The sequence below is a fragment of the Prionailurus bengalensis genome, chromosome B3 (assembly GCF_016509475.1).
Source record: "Prionailurus bengalensis isolate Pbe53 chromosome B3, Fcat_Pben_1.1_paternal_pri, whole genome shotgun sequence".
In the NCBI taxonomy this organism is placed as follows: domain Eukaryota; kingdom Metazoa; phylum Chordata; class Mammalia; order Carnivora; family Felidae; genus Prionailurus; species Prionailurus bengalensis.
In genome coordinates, this window is record NC_057355.1 from 136,342,968 (window position 1) to 136,358,934 (window position 15,967).

Genomic DNA, 15,967 nt, shown 5'->3' on the forward strand with positions numbered 1-15,967 from the left:
AACAGAAAACCGGCCTTTTTCCAAAGTGGTTGTGCCAACTCACATTCCCTCCAATAACATGCAACGGTTCTGATTACTTCCCATCTTCACCAATTTGTGACGTCAGTCTTTTTAATTTTAGCCATCCTGGTGGTTGTGTCGCGGCATCTCATTGTGGTTTTGATTTGCATTTCCCTAATGACTAATGATGTTGGGCAGTCTTTCACCTGCTTACTAGCCATTCGTATGCCTTCTTCTTTGAGGTATTTTCAAATCTTGTGTCTGTTTTTAACATCGACTTGGTTGTTCTCTGTTAGGTGTATGCTTTGCGGATATCTTCTTTGAGCCTATGGTTTGAGTATTCGTTTTCTTTACGAGGTGTTTTGATGACACGTGTGTAAATTTTGGTATGTGTAATTTATCCATCTTTCCTCGTGTGATTCTTGCTTTCTGGTCCAATCCACTAAACTTTTGGCTGCCCGTTGGAGAAAATGTTGGGAGGGAGTAACAGGGAACCCGAAGGAATTGCAGGTGGACAGAGCAGGGTGGGGAAGCTCGGGTTCTGCTGAGCTGATGGAGGGCAGCCCTTTGTAGGGGAATTGGCAGGGGGCAAGGCTCAGAAAGAGAATGCCTTCAATATTAGGGGACTGGATTGGATCCTTCAGGCGGTGGGAGCCATTGAAGGTTTTAGAGCTGGAAGGGATGTGATCACAAGGGTGGCACAGTACCCATGACATTGGAGGTTGGGCAGTTTTCTCCTTGGTCACCCTGTCCTCGGGATGCAGGTGGGACTCCCAGGGAGGTGGGGGCAGGGAACAGCTTCATCTCTGTGGATCCTCGAAGACTCTCCATGGGCCCAGAAGCCACCCCATGAGGCCCCGTGGGCCCCATGAGGTCATAGGGGGCCCATTTCTTGCTGAGGAAGCTTGCGTGGTAGTGGGCTAGTTGCTAATCAGAAGCCCAGGGAAGGTGTTCATATATATGGGTTTAGAGCCACCTCTGCCAGTGGCTCCAGAATCTTACAGGGACCCCCACCCTGCCCCCTCCGACCTCCCCTCCTCCTCCCCCAGCATCCCAACCCCTGCACCTGCCAGCCCCCAGGCTTCCGGGTCAGATTGCTCGAAGGCCTTCGCCCTTCCCCAGACATCTGTGTCCTCAGTACAGCTCAGCACGACCTGACGCACTCTAGGTCACTCGTTCACCTTGTCTGTCACCTGGCCCCTCTCCTAGACATGAGGTTTGTTGTTTTCGTTTGGTTTTGTTTTCTCTGCTCTAACCCAGTGCCTGGAACAACATCTGGAGCTTGCAGACCCTCAGAGACTGTTCACAATACAAGTGAATACAAGACAGACCCCCTCCTTTCTCACAGAGCCTGTTTGTTTGATCATGGCTTTGGTTCCATAGGACAAAATGAGGACCTTTGTCCCCAAAGCCCAGGCCCCGCCTCAGGCCACCCAGTAAGTGGAGGAATATTCCGGGCCACCCCCTGCCCATTGCACAGATAAGAAAACAGACTCTGAGGGAAAGGCCGATTCAAGGCCTAAGCCTAGCTGGGGGCAGAGAGGAAGTTGGAGCTCTCACCCCCAGCTGCCATTAGAACCCTAACCTGCCCCTGGGGGAGGCCCCAGGCCAAGTAAGGAGGTTTAAAGATGATCAGGAAGACTTTTGGTTCCAGAAGATAGTTTTGTGTTTCCAAGTTGGGAGAGGGGTTAGAGCAAACGAACAGGCCCTTTTCTGGGTAATTCTGGCCTCCACCCTTCTCACTTCTGTCCCAGAGGAGATGCTGTGACCACCCTCATCCTTCAGGGCCTGGGAAGAGGTTACATCAGTATCGGCTGGGCCTCCCTGGACTTGAACTCCAAATGAGGCCCACTGGGCCCCAGCCCCACGGCCTGTGGACATCCAGAGGGCGGCCCTACAGCCCCTCCCAGCCCACTCCTGTTGCCCTGGTGACCAGGCACACTTCTCTGCGTGGACCCGGAGGGGAAATCCACAAGTATCCGTGCCTGCACATCCAGCATCCCTGAGACGGAGGGCTTCTCCAGGGATTTGGGAGTGGGGGCGTCAGGAGGGAATTTTAGCACACGCCCACATTGGCTGACCGCACACCCGCCTAGCCGGGTCTCTGCAAAACCCGGCTGCTTAAACAACACAGCGCTGCTGGACCTGTTTGGTCCAGCACTTCCCAGCCTCCCTCCAACCTAAGACCTGCCAGGACCCTGCCCTTCCCTTTAGGAGATGCCGTTCCCTCATCAGGGCTTTTGGGTCTTGCTGCCCTCTGACCCCCTCTCCCCCACCACCTGGTTCCACTTTTCTGTGCCTGTAACGGGGTTCATCCTGGCCTTGTCCCTCCACAGGGCGTCTCCTTACTAGCATCCGCTAGTCAGGGACACAGGCAAAAGAGGGGCACCAGCCACAGCTTCCTAGGTAATAAGGGTTACCATCCCTGCAGATACACCGAGAGATTTAGTTCCTCAGAATCAAAACTCTCTGTGTGCAGGGGTTCCGGTGGAGAGAGCATTTGGGGGAGGGTCTGAGGTCTCTTAAACTGGACCTCTACTTTGGTTTTGCTCTTTCTTAGGCCTGTGATAGGCCTCCTTCTCCCCCCTCCCCCCGACCTATCACATCCTCACCCTGGGGAGCAGAGAGTGTTGACTAGGAGGGACATAAGGGAGCCTTCTGGAAATGTCTGTATCAGAGCAATAGAACTACAATGCAAGCCACAAATGAAGTTTTGAATTTTCTCGTAGCCACATTAAAAAAATAGAAGGAGGGACGCCTGGGTGGTTCACCTCAGTTAAGCATCCAACTTTGGCTCAGGTCATGATCTTGTGGTTCATGGGTTTGAACCCCGCATCGGGCCGTGCACTGACAGTGTGGAATCTGCTTGGAATTCTCTGTCTCCCTGTCTCCACCCCTCCACCCCCACCAAAATAAATAAATAAACTTTAAACAAAGTAGAAAGAAACAGGTGAAATTAATTTTAATAATGTTTTCTTTAACCAAATACACTCAAACTATTATTTCAACGTGTCGTCAACATAAAATATTATTAATGAGCAATTTTACAGTCTTTTTTTTTTTTTTCATATCAAGACTTCAGCTCCTGTGTGTGTTTGATACTCCTAGCAGGTCTCAATTCAGTCAACCCACTTTTAAGAGCTCAATAGCACTGGTCTCTATCTGAGTGGTAGTTAACATGGGTATATGTATGTATGTATATATATGTATACATACATATATACATAATTAACACGGGTATATATATAGCATATATATATACATATATAATTCTGTCTAGATGTATACTAAAGACTTGTATGTTTCACTGTAAGTTACACTTCAATTTAAAAGTTCTTAAGGGGCTCCTGGGTGGCTCAGTCGGTTAAGGATCCAACTCTTGGTTTTGGCTTGTGAGTTTGGTTTGTGAGTTTGAACCCCACATCAAACTCCACACCCACAGTGCAGAGCCTGCTTGGGATTCTCTCTCTCCCTCTCTTCTCTCTCTCTCTCTCTCAAAATAAACAAATAAACTAAAAAATAATAAAAGGGGCACCTGGGTGGCTCAGCCCTTAAGCATCTGACCGAGTCAGGTCATGATCTCACAGTGCGTGAGTTCAAGTCCCACATCAGGTGAGCTTGAGCCGCACTTCAGGTGAGCACAAGACCGGCTTCAGGTAAAACACCAGCCCCGCTTTGTGAGAGAGCCCCGCTTCTCTCTCTCTCTCTCTCTCTGACCCTTGTGGGATTCTCTCTCTCTCTCTCTCTCTCTCTCTCTCTCTCTCTGCCCCTGGCTCACTTGCACCCTCTAGAGAGAGGTACAAAAAATGATAATAATAAAAATAATAAAAGTTTTAAAAATTCTCTTCAGAGCTCTGCTCCAATGCCCGCTGTGTTTCCCTGAAGCCATCCTGGGTTGGAATTAGCTACTTCTGTAACACTGTGCTTCTGTTATGTTTATCCCAATGCTTCCGCTGCTTGTTTCTGTGCGTATCCGACCCATTTTATTGTAAGCACCCTAAGGGGAAGATCATGGCTTATTTTTTTAATTCCCAAAGGACTCCTGGCTTCACAGATGCTAGATGAATAACTGACCCATTGAACCGAATCCCCGTTTGTTACACACCAGTCTCTGGGCTGGCTGCAGGATGGGCTGATCATTTGATTCTGTTCTCAGTCCTGTTCCAGATGTTGGCAAACAAGGAGAGGAAGAAGAGGAGGAAGGTGGCATGGGGCCCTGTCTGCCGGTCACCCCGAAGAACTGCCTTCCACGGCGGGGCATCAGCGTCCTGGAGAAGCTCATCAAAACGTGCCCGGTGTGGCTGCAGCTGGGTCTGGGCCGGGTGGAGGCAGCCAGGATCCTGCAGCGGGAGGCGGCTGGGGTGAGTTGGGGTCTCTTCACCTTGTGACGGGTGGGCGGGCACAGCCACAAGGAGCTGCCTGGGCTCCCACCCAAGCAGCTGGCCTCTGCACAACCGGCCATCTACATTCCTTTCTTGGGTTTATCAGCTTTTCGACTGGGGTGTCTTTTCCCCAAACTCAGGAGCGAGAGACTGGCGGGAGGTCTGGTGTCCCTGCTGGAGAGCAGGGAACTGTGTGGCTGGCATGGGCTGCTCTGGGCATTCGTGCACCTGCGTTGACACTTGGAGAAGAAAGGGAATGCCTTCAATATTAGGAGACTGGCTTGTGGACAGGACCAGGCATCTGGGACCAGAGGATATCAGAGCTGGAGGGACCTGAGAAATCATGTTACACCCCTTTATTTGACATATGAGAATAAGGGGGCTGTGTGATGGAGGCAAAAGCTCTTGAGTCAGGCTCTGTGAGTTGAGTGGGCCTCCCTTTCTCTCACTTTGAAATGGGCCCATCAATTAAAGTGCTTTGCTCTAGGTGATAGGGGCATTGCAGAGGAAGAAAGATCCGTAGATAGTGAATCAGAGCTCATCAAATGCCACCGACCACCACCCCACGCATTTTCTGTTCCATGCGACTTCCTTTAAAAAAAAAATTCGTTTAATTATAAAAGTGATAGGCATATGTATTCACTGTAAAAAAAAAAATCAAACTGGACAGACGTGACAAAGTAAGGAGTAGAGTCTTCTCAAAGTTTTTGCCATCTATCCTCTTTTAGCCTCTACTCCACTCCCCAGGAGTCTTTTTTTCGGTTTTCTTTTTTATCGAGGTGAAATTCCCATGACAGAAAATTAACCATTGTCAAGGGCACCATTTAGTATGTTCACAGTGTTGTCCGAGCACCGGTCCTGTCAGACATCTGCCAGACATTTCCTGGCCCCAACGTGAAGCCCTGCATCCAGTCCCCCCACCGCCACCTCCGCCCCTGCCCCCGGCAACCTCCAGTCTGCTGCCGAAGCCTCTTTTGCTCTAAGTGCATGGTGTGTCCCTCCAGGCATCCTTTACGCAGAGCCCCATGTTGATAGCGGCCAGGATTCATCAGGTACTTACTGAGTCCCAGGCACTAGTCTCAGGTCTGTCTGTGAATCATCACTCTTTGGGCTCACAGCAGCCCTCTGAGGTAAGCATTACAATTATGCCCATTTCACAGAGGAGGCAACCGGGAGGCAAAGAAGTTGAGTGACCTCCCCCAGATGACTCAGTGAGCAAGGGCCCGAGCTGAACCCAGGCAGTCTGGCTGCTGCCGTGCTGTGTGATACACGCACGTGCAGGTGGAATCATGCCTTTCGGCCACTGAGCACTCCTCCGGGGTTCAGCGTCGATGCAGTGTGCAGTCTATGTTCGCTGTGTCCAGGGAATGCGCCAAGCTTCCGAATACACGGGGCTCCGTTGATTAGTGGACTCATTCACCTTGGACTAGATAGAATCCATCAAGTCCGCAGTTCCAGGATTACCAGAATTTAGGGGCTTCCAACCACGTCCCAACTTCCCTGTGTCACAGATGCCCCTGCCCTAGGGAGTGGGGACCCTCACTCATAGGGAGTGAGGCCGGACAGCCCAGCAGGATCCTTCGCAGCTCAAGGGAGGCCTCCTCTGGGTATGGTGGCAGGTGCCCCGCGGGCCAGGCGAGTCCCACCGCAGCACCAGGGGCAGCCTGGGAGTCTGTAGATCCCTCTGGAGGGATGAGCAGGGAGGGAGCTCGAAGGGCAGGCTGTGAGACTGTCGTGCTCGAGAAAACAAGGTCTGTTGTTTCGTCCTTCCCCGCCATAAAGTTTTCTGTTTGGAAATAACTGACGGCTTCAGAGCGGATGATAAAACCGTGTGGAAAAACGGAGTCGGGGGCTCAGGCCAGTGAGTGTCCCAGTCAATGTTCCCAGGCCCCAGGCCCTGAGAAACATCCTCTTCCCTATTAGGTTCTTTTTTTTTTTTTTAGTGTTTATTTATTTTTGAGAGAGAGAGAGAGAGAGAGCTGGGGAGGGGCAGAGAGAGAGGGAGACACAGAAACTGAAGCAGGCTCCAGGCTCTGAGCTGTCAGGACAGAGCCCAACGCGGGGCTCAACCTCATGCCACTGTGAGATCATGGCACGCTTAACCAACTGAGCCACCCAGGAGCCCCGACTCTTCTCTATTAGGTTCTGAGGGGATTAGCTTCCCACCCTTCCCGGAGGCGATGCAGCTCAAAAACAGCCCCAAGTGCAATGTTTTGATGCTGAGGGATGGCCATTTTCTGGAGCTTTCTTGGTCACTGGGAGAGGTGTGCCCCGGGCGTGGGTGTAGATGTGGGCGGATAGCACAGTAAGGACCCTTCCCAGGAGAAGGCAGATGCGTCTCCAGGGCTGGCTGGGCTGGGCCGAGGTCTTGACTGCTCTGCCCCCAAAGGGTTCAGCCCTCGCTTCAAAAACTTTAAGATAACCCCAACTCACAACAACAACAGTGGTTCTATGTGAAGAATGCTTACTGATGCCAGGCCCTGTATTGGCATTAACGTCAAGTACTATATGATGTCGTCTCATTGAATCCTCGGGATAATTCTGTGGGACTGACTCTGCTATTATCCCCAGTTTACACATGATGAAACTGAGGCTAAGAGGAACATTTCTAGTTTGGGCTTCCCTCGAAGCAGACCCCGAGATGAGGATTTGAGTTCAAGAGTTCAAGAGGTTTATTTGGAAGGTGACCCCAGGGAGCACCAGCAGGGGAAGTAAGACAGGGAAGGGAAGGGAAGGGGAAGGGAAGGGAGGGGAGAGGAGGGGAGGGGAGGGGAGGGGAGGGAAGGGAAGGGAAGGGAAGGGAAGGGAAGGGAAGGGAAGGGAAGGGAAGGGAGGCAGCTGATAAAAGGTATGTATGTGATCATGCAAGTTACCTCTGGGCAAAGAGGAGTGAATCTTGCTGGAGCACTCTAGGAGCCAGTGTAGAACACGCATCTTGAGGTCATCCCACATCTCAAGGTCATCCCCCCACTCTCGAGGGATGAGAAAGCAGTTGTTGTCTACCAACCCCTGAGAACCGTTGGTTCAAGGCTGTGGAGGTGAGGATTCATGTTCCAGCACCTCCTGTCTGCCCTGGGTATGAGAAGACCTGACCCTGGCCAGAAAGCGGTGCTGAGCTCTGGAGTGATGTGGGCAGACTTCCTGGAGGAGGCAGATGCTGAGCTGGGTCATGTGGCACGGATGGGCAGGACTGAGATGGGGTAGCTGAGAGGTTCATTGGAGAGTTGGTGGGTGCGAGAACCGTACAGGCTGAGCCCCAGAGGTCGGCATGAGCTGGGCTGGGGCACACGGCGATGGACCTATGATCCGGGGGCTGAGTCTAGCAAATAGAAAGCTTCTCCAGGGCTAGGTCCTAAAGTGACCCCACGCCCAGAGGCCTGAATCAGATCCTGGGAGTAAGACCATAGCTAACATTGAGACAGAAGGCAACTGCCCTAAAGGAGGTCAGCCAGGCCCTCGCTCGGTTCCCGCTCGCTGCCCCCCTCGGAGGCCGCAGGAGCAGGGCCAGCCCTGAGAACAACAGAATTAGAGCAGATGCACCTTCTGTCGGCTTCCCTGCCCTCTGCCTTTACCCCGGACTCTTCCTCTTCTATATTTTCAAGCAGAAGCCAAGCCCTAAGCTCACACTCTGATAACAACGATGGGCCAACTTTTACCCAGAGTTTTCCCCAGAGTTGCTCTTTGCACAACCTGATCCATTCTCACGGCGATTTCTGTCAGGTAGTAAGTGTTACTAGTGTCCCCATTTCCAGATGCGGAAACAAAGGCACGAGAGGTTCACTCACTTGCCTGAGGCCACACGACTGGTGAGCACAGAATCTGCATGGCGTGACCTTCATCGAAGGCCCTTTGCTGGGTACCTTCATCCCACACGATGGCCTGAAACTCAGCTACAGTGTTGCTTTCTTTGTTTTTAAAGCTGCAGCCACTGCAGGTGACTTCCAGGCTGTGAGAGAGAGAAGGGTCTCCAGAGATGGCCTGGACCCACCCTTCCTGATGTGGAGGGTACTTCCTCCTGTCCATGCGAATGGTCAAGAGACTGGGCATCCTGCCCCCTTGCCCCCACACCAGTATCTCTGTGACCTTGACCATGACCCACCCCCTCCACCCCTCCCTGTCTCTCCTCCCTGCAGCCTGCTTCTCTGATAAGGTGTTGGGAACATACTGGCCCATTTTTTATTTGTGTGTATCCAGAAACCAGGCAATCGAAAAGCCACCTTTATTCCATCTGGACCCAAACATTGTTGTGTTTAAAAACAAAAACAAAAACAAAAAAAACCACACTTATTTTGGAAATTTGAGATTTGCAGAACAGTTGCAAAGATAGTATAGGGAGCTCCCAAATACTCCTCACCCAGTTTCTGCTATAGTTAACATCTAACGTTAGTAGGATACATTTGTCACAATTAATGAAACAATATCGATACATTCATGTTAACTAAAGCCCACAGCTTGTACCCAGTGTCCATTTTCTGTCCCAGCGTCTCCTCCAGGGCACCGCATTACATTTAGTCGCAGTGTCTTCTCAGGCTCGTCTTGACTGTGAGTTTCTCAGGCCTTCTTTGTTGTTCGATGGCCTTGACAGTGTTGAGGGATACAGGTATTTTAAGGTATTTTGTAGGAGGGCCCTCGGTTGGGATTTACCTGATGGTTAGACTAGCGTTATGGGGCTGTTCTCATCACATCATGTCAAAGGCACCTACTATCAACATGACTTACCACTCACTGTTAATATTGACCTTGCTCACCTGGCTGAGGTTGTGCTCAGGTTTCCCCTTGGCAGAGTTAACTGTTTCCCCCTTCTGTACTGCCCTCTTTGGTAGGAAGCCACTGTGCATATGGCCCACCCTCAGGGAGTGGGGAATCCTTACTACCTACGTCAATTATTTGGAGCTCTTCTGCACAAGATCTTTTTTGTGTCCTCTCCATTTATTTATTCATTTATTTATTTATTTTTTAATGTTTATTTATTTTTGACAGAGACAGAGCATGAGCGGGGTAGAGGCAGAGAGAGAGACACACACACACAGAATCTGAAACAGGCTCCAGGCTCTGAGCTGTCAGCACAGAGCTCGATGCAGGGCCTGAACCTACAGGCTGTGAGATCATAACCTGAGCCGAAGTCAGACGCTTAACCAACTGAGCCACCCAGGCACCCTGCCATTTATTTGTTTATTCAGTCATTTAGTTATATCAATATGGACTCATGGATATTGATTTCAATGCTTTGGGTTATAATCCAATACTATTTTAATTATTTTGTTGCTCAAATTGTTCCAACTTTGGCCATCGGGAGCTCTTTCAGTTGCCTCCTGAGTCCCTTTGATATACACCCATCATTGCTTGCGTGTGTGTGTGTGTGTGTGTGTGTGTGTGTGTGTGTGTGTTTGGTCTTTGGAGCACTTCCTTACTTTCTGACTGCATGCTTCTTGTATGTTTCTTTTTTTTTTTAATTTTTTAAATGTTTATTTACTTTTGAGAGACAGCATGAACAGGGGCAGGGCAGAGAGAGCTGGAGACACAGAATCTGAAGCAGGTTCCAGGCTCTGAGCTGTCAGCACAGAGCCTGATGTGGGGCTCGAACCTGTTAACCATGAGATCATGACCTGAGCTGAAGTCGGACACTTAACCGACTGAGCCACCCGGGCGCACGTGTATATTGCTTGCCCCAGTCCTGGAATCAGCCGTTTCTCCAAGAAGCCCTGGTTCCTTTCATTAGAAAATAATATTAGAAAGCAAGATCGGGGTGTTATGTTTGTTTATTGCTACTGGAGTATCATTGCTTGGGGGACAGAAGATAGCTTTTAATGAAAGAAATCTCTTGTAAGATTGCTTTTGTGGTGGGGGTTTAGCTCAATAGTTGCAGCAGCCTAGTTGTGATACAGACCAGCCACACAGGTGGTTCAAGGCACCTTCCCCAGGTGTGAGTCAAGGAATACCGATTCTGTTCAAGGTGAGTTTGGAAAGGGGTTGGGCGCCTGGTGGCTCAGCCGGTTAAGCATCTGACTCTTGACTTCAGCTCAGGTCATAGTCTCATGAACTGTGAGATCTCATTCCCTGTGTCCAGCTTGGTGCTGATAGCATGGAGCCTGCTTGGGATTGTCTTCTCCCTCTCCCTCTGCCCCTCCCCTGCTCACGCACTCTCTCAAAATAAATTCAAAAACTTCAAAAGATTAGTTCCGCAAAAGCATCAGGGAAGCCCCTCTCTTGCCCCTTCGGGGTGCTGGGTCCAGGAAGGAAGGCACAGTCAACACTTAGGGCAGACCTACTGTGTGCCACACACCATCTGTCATCTTTCCAACAGCCCTGCAGAACAGGGAGCGGGCTTTCTATTTTACCCCTGAGGAAACCCAACGCCCATGGTAAGGAGCCTGCCCTGAGTAACAGCTGCTAAATGGTCAAGTGCTATTGGAAGCCACCAACTGACTGCCTTCAAAGGCTTTAAAAAATACAATGTCTCGGGGCGCCTGGGTGGTGCAGTCAGTTGAGCGTCCGACTTCAGCTCAGGTCATGATCTCACGGTTTGTGAGTTCGAGCCCCGTGTCGGGCTCTGTGCTGACAGCTTGGAGCCTGGAGCCTGCTTCCAATTCTGTGTCTCCCTCTCTCTCTACCCCTCCCCTGCTCATGCTCTGTCTCTCTCTGTCTCAAAAATGAATAAACTTAAAAAAAATACAGTGTCTCGGCCTCATTCCCAGAAATGTGGATTTTTTTTTTTTTTTTTTTTTTTTGGTCTGGAGTAAGGGCTCAGGCACCAACGTGTTTTAACACAGCTCCTAGGTGATTCTGATGTGCAGCCAGGATTGAGAAACTCCATCCACTCCATGCCTTGACACCACTTCATTATCAGTAACGGGAAACGTGGGTCATGTGTCCAGAGTGGCCCCCAGAGCCATGGCAGCCCCTGAGTTTGTGGCCTCTGGGAAGGACCAGCCACTTCTGTTGCTGCACGGATGGGCATGATTGGAAAATTTCCCCAAGCAATGGGAAAATAGTCCTAAAATAACAGAAGTAGAAAAGCAGACAGCTCTGGATTGTCCAGGCCAAAAATGGATCATAAAAATAAAATCATTATTGTGTCTTGGGCTTTGGGTTTGTATATATTTATTTGGAGAGGAGGAAGGGCCTGCAGTGACTGCATAGTTCTCTCCCGAAGCATATTCTGTCCAGCTGTTACTGAAATCAGTTGGGCTTTCCAAAAACCCACACTGGCGAAGGGTAGACAGGAAGAGGCTCCTACAGCCGTCTGTTGCGGCCTCGTGGACTGCAGGCATTTACCCGTGAAACGCCCTGTGCAAGCCTGTCAGGATCTGGGCAAGCCCCCAGGGCACTGATGCTGGGAGAGAATCTTCTGGAAGGAAGGGGTTGTGGGACCCTCCCACCCCCTTGCCCTCCCTAGACTGGAAAAGCCAGAGGACACAGCAAACCAGGGCCGGGACTAGGAGGGACACCCAGTGTCCTGCCTTGCAGCCCAGCGCTCTGACCACTACCCCGCTGTTGTTTTGGGCGTGGGGACGGGAGAACCCTAGCTCTTTAGAGAAAATCGGACCCCCTGGGATGCCTAGGTGGCTCAGTCAGTTGAGCCTCGGACCTCGGCTCAGGTCACGATCTCACACTTCATGGGTTCGAGCCCCGTGTCGGGCTCTGTGCTGACAGCTCAGAGCCTGCTTCAGATCCTCTGTCCCCGTCGCTCTCTGCCCCCATCCCCCGCTGGTTCTCTAAATAAATAAGCAGACTTTTTAAGACAGGGGTGGGGGGGGTGGGAAGAGGGCACAGAAGGAGTGGGCTCATTCAGATGTCGGCCCAACGGGGCACCAAACTGTACTTGTTCCCACAGAGGAGAGAGGTTGAGTGAGGACGCTGGGGCACAGCAAGGTTTGTTGGTGGCCTGGTTAACGGGGGAAGACTCAGGAGTGGCGGTGGATGGTACAGAGGGCAAGACTGTGAACTGTTGCGCTCGTTATGACCCCGGGCAGCCCACAGGCACAGGTTTCCTGCCGGTGGACAAGGAAGGCTGGACTTGTCACCTCCTGTTCCCTCACTGCCCACCTTGAGCTTATCCTTGTCTCTGGGCCGAGGCCTGACATCTGGACCCGGCCTCGCTGCAAGTGCCTGGGGCCTCACATGCTTCCTTGCTGACTCATGGAGCCATCCACAAACAGTGGAGGATAGGAATGCTACCTCTGTACAGTAGGGGTTTCTGTGCCATTTGCCCTCAGGGCCCGGAGGCAGGTAGAGGGTCCCTGGGGAAGGGAGGCACCAAATACTGAGAGCTTACTATGTAGCAGGCATTCTCCGGAAGGCACCTGTGCAGTTCTTCTGATAATCACTTGAGGCACTGCATCAGCCGGGCATGCTTTTGGCTTCAAGTAACAGCAAACCCAGCCTGTGGTAACTTGAGCCATAAAGCTATGACTGTTTGTGTAATGAGAAATGTGGAAGTTGGGGCCCAGGGTTAGTTTAGCAGCTAACCGATGTCCTTAGAACCCAGGGTCTTTCCACCTTTCTGTTCCCCCATCTTCAAGGTGTTGGCTTTGTGTCCTCAGATTTGTCACCTCATAGTTACAAAAGGGCAGCTGCAGCTCCAGCCATCTCACCCATTCAAAGGCAGGTGGTCACAGGCAAACGGCTTTCTTCTCCTAGACTCAGTCTTTTTGCCAGGGAACACATATTTTTTAGATGCCTTTTTGGTCACCCCTAACTGCAAGGGAGGTTGGGAAAGGGGATGAATGGTAGAAAGGAGCAGAAGAACCATGATTGGCTTTGACCAAACACGATTCATCTCCTGAGGCAGGACCCGTTGCACCCAGGTCAGAATTGGGGTTGGTTAGCAAGAAAGGGAAGAGATTGGGGCGCCTGGGTGGCGCAGTCGGTTAAGCGTCCGACTTCAGCCAGGTCACGATCTTGCGGTCCGTGAGTTCGAGCCCTGCGTCGGGCTCTGGGCTGATGGCTCAGAGCCTGGAGCCTGCTTCCAATTCTGTGTCTCCCTCTCTCTCTGCCCCTCCCCCGTTCATGCTCTGTCTCTCTCTGTCCCAAAAATAAATAAACGTTGAAAAAAAAAAGTTTAAAAAAAAAAAAAGAAAGAAAGGGAAGAGATTAGTTTGTTTATTTTGGGGTGGGGGGAGTGCACGAGCAGGGGAGGGGCAGAGAGAGAGGTGGGGAGGGAGAGAATCCCAAGCAGACTCCGCACTGTCAGTGCAGAGCCTGATGCAGAACTGGAGCTCATGAATCAAGAGATCACGATGTGAGCCAAGATTAAGAGTCAGATGCTTAACCGACTGAGCCACCCAGGCACCCCTCAAATATTTATTTATTTATCAAATGACATTATGCCTGTAACAATCTTAGCATGTGGTTTAGTGCTCAGTAAATGGTAGCAGTCTACTATAATAATAAAGATTATTAGCACTATTTATTTATTAAGTGCACACCCGGTGTCAGGTGTTTTATGTACGTCATCAGCAATTCTCACGGCAGCCCTGAAAGGTGGATGTTATCATTCTCATGCTCAGAAGAGGAAAGGAACTTGCCCGTGGATCCAACAGCTAGTGAGTAGCAGAGCTGGGATCTGGGTCCCACTGTATCTCTAAAAAGCTAGCTGTGGCGGGGGCAGAACGAGAAGTGAAGGGGGCTTGGAGAATTTGCACACAGGACCCCCCAAAGGTGTGGGAGAATGAGCTCTGAGGGGCCCATCCAGCACTGCGGCCTCCTACGTACTCACCTGCAACAACCATCGTGGGCGATACCTCCTTAGAGTAGAAGTCGTGGTCACCAGTCGTGAGGCTTGGGAGTGAGGGGTTCACAGACAGCTCGCACCCATGGTCTTCCTCCCGACGCTGACTTTGGCCGGACTCTGCCGAGTCTAAGCATAGGAGACTCACCATAACCTAGAATGCTTGCAGGAGTCACTATGGTTATTTAGAATATTATAATATGCATCATCGTGCCTATCCTCACTTGGCTGCACAGCGACACTGTGTCTGGAGTGCGGTCTGTGGCTATTTCCCAGGAGGGACCCTGTGACTAGCTGAGCAGCTAAACCCTCCCAAAGGGGAACACAGAACACTGTCCAAAGGACAGTGGCCCAGGCAGACCCCTGTCAGTGGCCCCCTCCCTCATGGCCCCACTAGCCCGCAGCCTCTCTGTGCACCCCCCCCCCCTCCAAACTTTCCCCAGTGCCTTACCTTGGCTTTTCAGATAAGAGCCCCAGGACTTGGCCATGGTAGAGGGAAGTGCCATGTGAGGCTTTGTGGCCATGCAGAAACGGTGGGTGTTGGGCATTCAGAACTGGGGACTTGTCAGAGTCCAGCCTGGGGGACTTTCCACCCCTGCCCACGCCCCTGCCCCTCAAAAAGCAGATGACCAGGCAGGAGGGCTATAAATAAGTGAGCCGCTCCTGGTGACACCTTGGTCTGCGTCTTCCTCCTGCCCTTCCCATCTGCGTGGCCTTGGGTTTGTTTTTCCTCTCTGTAGCCCGAGTCTTCACCCATCATAGAGGATGGCAACAGTACCTACTTCACAGGGCTGTGGGGAGAACGAGTGAGGCCAAATGTAAGGGACGAACGTGGCGCAGAGCACAGCCGTCAGCCGCGGTTTCAGCTTCTGGCTCCTCACCGTCGACTGAACCACGCTCTCAGGGAAGCACCTCCTGGTTCCTTTGCACAGTAAACACGTGTGGCAGACTCATCCTCAGTTCTAGGTGGAGCCCGAGACCGGGAGACAGAAGACCAAAACCCAGCTGGCGGGGGGGGGGGGGGGGGGGGGTGGGGGGGGGTGGTTGCAAACGGAGAATGAATCCTTAGTGAGCATCTGTGGAGACCCGACTGTCCCACTGGGTGCTTCCCTGTGCACTATCTCCGTGGCTTCCAACACGGAGGGGCGGGGCTTTGGCTCTTTTTTTGTTTCTGCTGGGTAGTCTGGTGTTATTCTCCCCATTTACAGATCCGATCAGAACACTGAGGCTCAGGGGAGCCACAGAATCACCCAGGGCCACCGAGCTCATGACTGGCTGCTCAGGGCCTTCCGGGGGCCCAAGAAAAATACAGATTGTGACAGACTGACTCTCCTCCCAGCTGGAGAAGTTATCTTCTTCCTTTCCGTAAACATGGGGGTGGAGCACAGGGCGGATGTGTGAGCAGAGTGGAGAAATCTAGAAATAAGTCCGTGCTGGGTGTGAAAGAGCCAGGGAGCTTGCAGGGCACGAGGAGGTCCCATTTGAGGCTGGCACCCGTGCTTTGTCATGGCAGTCAACCAAGAGAGAGCTCAGCGTGGGGTCACAATAGTCCAAGAAGAAGGCGATGCCGCTAGAGGGAGAAATATATGTTGGGGCTGCGGCCCTGGCCCTTTGTAGGTCTCTCGCTCTCTCTCTCTCACTCTCTGACCTCGTTCATCCTTCTTAAAGGCATCCTGATTGTCTTCTCTTCTCTTTTATTTGAAAAAATAAAAATGGTTGGTGGCATTTGCACTCACGGGGCATGAGCCACAGTTTGGAAGACACTGGCCTTCCTTCCCGTGCCCTGTTCCCCAGAGCTCCAGGCAAGAGGCCCTGGGGCAGCCCGGAGTCTACTCAGTCCGCACTCACCACCCCC

At 51.6% G+C, this 15,967-nt stretch overlaps 1 protein-coding gene across 1 annotated transcript in view; it reads left to right on the forward strand.

The window, feature by feature from the left end:
• The window catches only part of RIN3 (Ras and Rab interactor 3), a 123,171-nt gene that overhangs the window by 35,323 nt on the left and 71,881 nt on the right, over positions 1-15,967 (forward strand). The window contains exon 2 of the mRNA XM_043556879.1: positions 4,157-4,361. Within this exon, the coding sequence (XP_043412814.1) occupies positions 4,157-4,361 (205 nt within the window). The remainder of the gene's footprint in view (positions 1-4,156; positions 4,362-15,967) is intronic.